The sequence below is a fragment of the Penaeus chinensis genome, chromosome 1, assembly GCF_019202785.1.
Source record: "Penaeus chinensis breed Huanghai No. 1 chromosome 1, ASM1920278v2, whole genome shotgun sequence".
NCBI classification, from domain to species: domain Eukaryota; kingdom Metazoa; phylum Arthropoda; class Malacostraca; order Decapoda; family Penaeidae; genus Penaeus; species Penaeus chinensis.
This window is the reverse complement of record NC_061819.1, coordinates 32,340,728-32,343,585: the sequence shown is the minus strand read 5'-3', so window position 1 is coordinate 32,343,585 and position 2,858 is coordinate 32,340,728. Positions and strand designations below refer to the sequence as shown.

The 2,858-nt window shown below is 44.3% G+C and overlaps 1 protein-coding gene across 1 annotated transcript in view; it reads right to left on the bottom strand.

The window, feature by feature from the left end:
- LOC125038170 (dipeptidase 1-like) overlaps positions 1-2,626 on the bottom strand; it is a 90,647-nt gene extending 88,021 nt beyond the window's left edge. Inside the window, exons 1-2 of the mRNA XM_047631577.1 lie at positions 2,530-2,626; positions 2,272-2,422 (exon numbers count right to left, since the gene is read on the bottom strand). Coding sequence (XP_047487533.1) covers positions 2,272-2,422; positions 2,530-2,626 — 248 coding nt within the window. The remainder of the gene's footprint in view (positions 1-2,271; positions 2,423-2,529) is intronic.
- Positions 2,627-2,858: the final 232 nt, after the last annotated feature.

Below are 2,858 nucleotides of genomic sequence, written 5' to 3'. Positions count from 1 at the left end.
ATATTGGGTATGTTCATGTACGCTGTCACTCCTTCAGTATAATACAGAATCGGTAACTTTGAGTTTTTCTAGAAAACTTTTTATTTTGTATTTTATGTTTCAATATCTTATTTTTACTAGAATCTTTTATTTCATTTTATTTTATTTTATCGTGAATGGCCTTGGTTTTAAAATAGTTTAATTAGGTTTTACGTTAGTCTTTCGTTGGGTTCAATGGGGTTTTATTGCTTCTTGTTTTACTTTAACTTTAATAAAATTTTGACGTTACTTTTGCCAATTTTGACATTTATGTTTTATGTAAACCTGGGCCATATCATGATCAAGAAAACAACACCTAAGATGGACATCTCTTAAGCCTAAATTTAATAAGGAAGAGGGCCACACGCTACCACTTCAGTCCTTTCCTGCATTAATCAGAGGTGACGGATATTAGAGATAAAAGTACACTGAAATATGGCGAAATGATCCGTAGAGTATATGCTAAAATATATATAGCCCAAAGAGCTAAGTAAACGCTACAAGGTGATCCTCACTCAAGTGTGTCCTCAACACCTGCTCATTCCATAGAACTGACTGCAATACACTCCTTGGTGTGCTGAAATTGCGCATGCATATCAAGAAGTTCCATTGTATAAAGCTAGCAAGAGTACCCCATATTGCCATCAGGGCGATGTCTTGTTAAGAAGCAGTTTGCAGATACCGTTGGAAAGGAATCAAGCAGTACAGAACCTGGAGTTATGGCCACTGAAAAATGGGAGCACCTGCATACAACCATCCACCGTGCAGCCATGGCCACCTTTGGAAAGAAGATAGCAAAAACAAATGACTGATTTGAGGCCACGTATAACGAGATGAGTCCTGGTATCAGGGCCAAGAGGGCTACCCTTACTGAGTGCAAACATCAGCTAAACAAGAGAAACCTCCAGATCCTCAGGGAAACAAGGAGGAAAATTCAACAATAAGTGTGGAGCGAATGAACCGGATGCAGCTTAGTGAAGAAATGCAGACCACAGTACTCACAGGCAATCTCAAAGGGATGTATGACAGCATAAAAAAAGCCCACGGACCCTCTCAAGGCAAAACAGCACCTCTGAAATCTGCAAGTGGGGGAGGTTATCACTGAAAGTAGCAAGTAGATGAACAAGTGGGTGGAGCACTACTTGAGCTCAATTCTCAAACGGACACTGTCTCTGCCTCATCCTGGGATGCCTTTGATAGCCTGCCAACTGGATAAGGAGCCCGGCATGGAAGAGCTGAGCAAGGCCATTGACGGTCTAGCCTCTGGGTAGGCTCCGGGTAATGACGGCATACAACCTGACTTCATCAAGCAGTGCAAAACAACTCTCCTGCATCCAGTGTTGGCAGGAAAGGTGCATATACAGTAACAAAGGTGACAGGAGTGACTACAGCAACTACATTGGTATCACACTTTTGAGCCTCGCAGGCAAAGTCTACGCCAGAGTGCTGTTACAGAAGCTAGTGGAACTCATCTACCCTAAGTAACAATGTGGCTTCTGTGCCCACAGATATACAGTAGACATGATCTCCCTTCATCATCTACTAGAGAAATACCGTGAGCTACAGATGCCTCTGTATGTTGCCTTTATCGACCTGACAAATGCATTCAACCTTGTGAGCAGAGAAGGACTTTTTCAGATCCTACCAAGATAGGGTGTCCACCCACACTATAAAGCACGATCAAGTCTTATATATATATGTGTGTGTGTGTGTGTGTGTGTGTATGCATGTAACCTTATGTATATATATATATATATATATATATATATATATATATATATATATTTACACACACACACACACACACACACACACACACACACACACACACACACACACACACACACACACACACACACACACAAACACACAAACACACAAGCACACACACACACACACACACACACACACGCACACACACACACACACACAACACACAAACACACAAACACACAAACACACAAACACACAAACACACAAACACACAAACACACACACACACACACACACACACACACACACACACACACACACACACACGCACACGCACACGCACACGCACACGCACACGCACACGCACACGCACACGCACACGCACACGCACACGCACACGCACACGCACACGCACACGCACACGCACACGCACACGCACATATATATATGTATATATACACAAACATTATAAATACTTACGTTCTAAAGGCTTGTTACAACATACCTGTCGCAACGCTGAACACCTTACACGGCACTTACCAGGGAGTGTGGCATTTGTGGGTGAGGGTGACGTACCGCACGCCTAAGTCGTAAAGCGCCCGCAGCACGCCCATGCTGTTGCCCAGCCCGTGGCCTCCCTCCACGCCCAGCAGGCTCGACACACGCCCACATCCAAATTCTTTCATTATGTCTGTGTGAAAGAGGTTGAAAATTCTAATCATTTTCTCGCCCCCACCACGCTTCTCTGTGCGTGTCCGTATGTCCGTATATCAGCCTTGCAGCGTTCGCGGGAATTACCTGTTGAGGACGTGACGAGCGTCGTCTCCTTGGGGCTGGCGGTGAGCAGCCTCTTGATGGCATCAATCTGCTCCAGCAACAGCTGCACGGTGTTCATGTACTGCGCCTCGCACGGCACGTACACGGACCAGAACTGGGAGAATGAAGAACAGCTTACAGTAATTATTAATTCACGCACAACGCACGTGTAAGACCTACAAACCCGATAAAAGCGGGGTCTTTAGTAATAATATAATCAGAGAAAACAACAGTAATAAACTGGATAACAGTGTCAAGGACAAAGGTACTGTACCAAGGTTACAAACAGAGTAACAAAGCCCCCCCCAAAA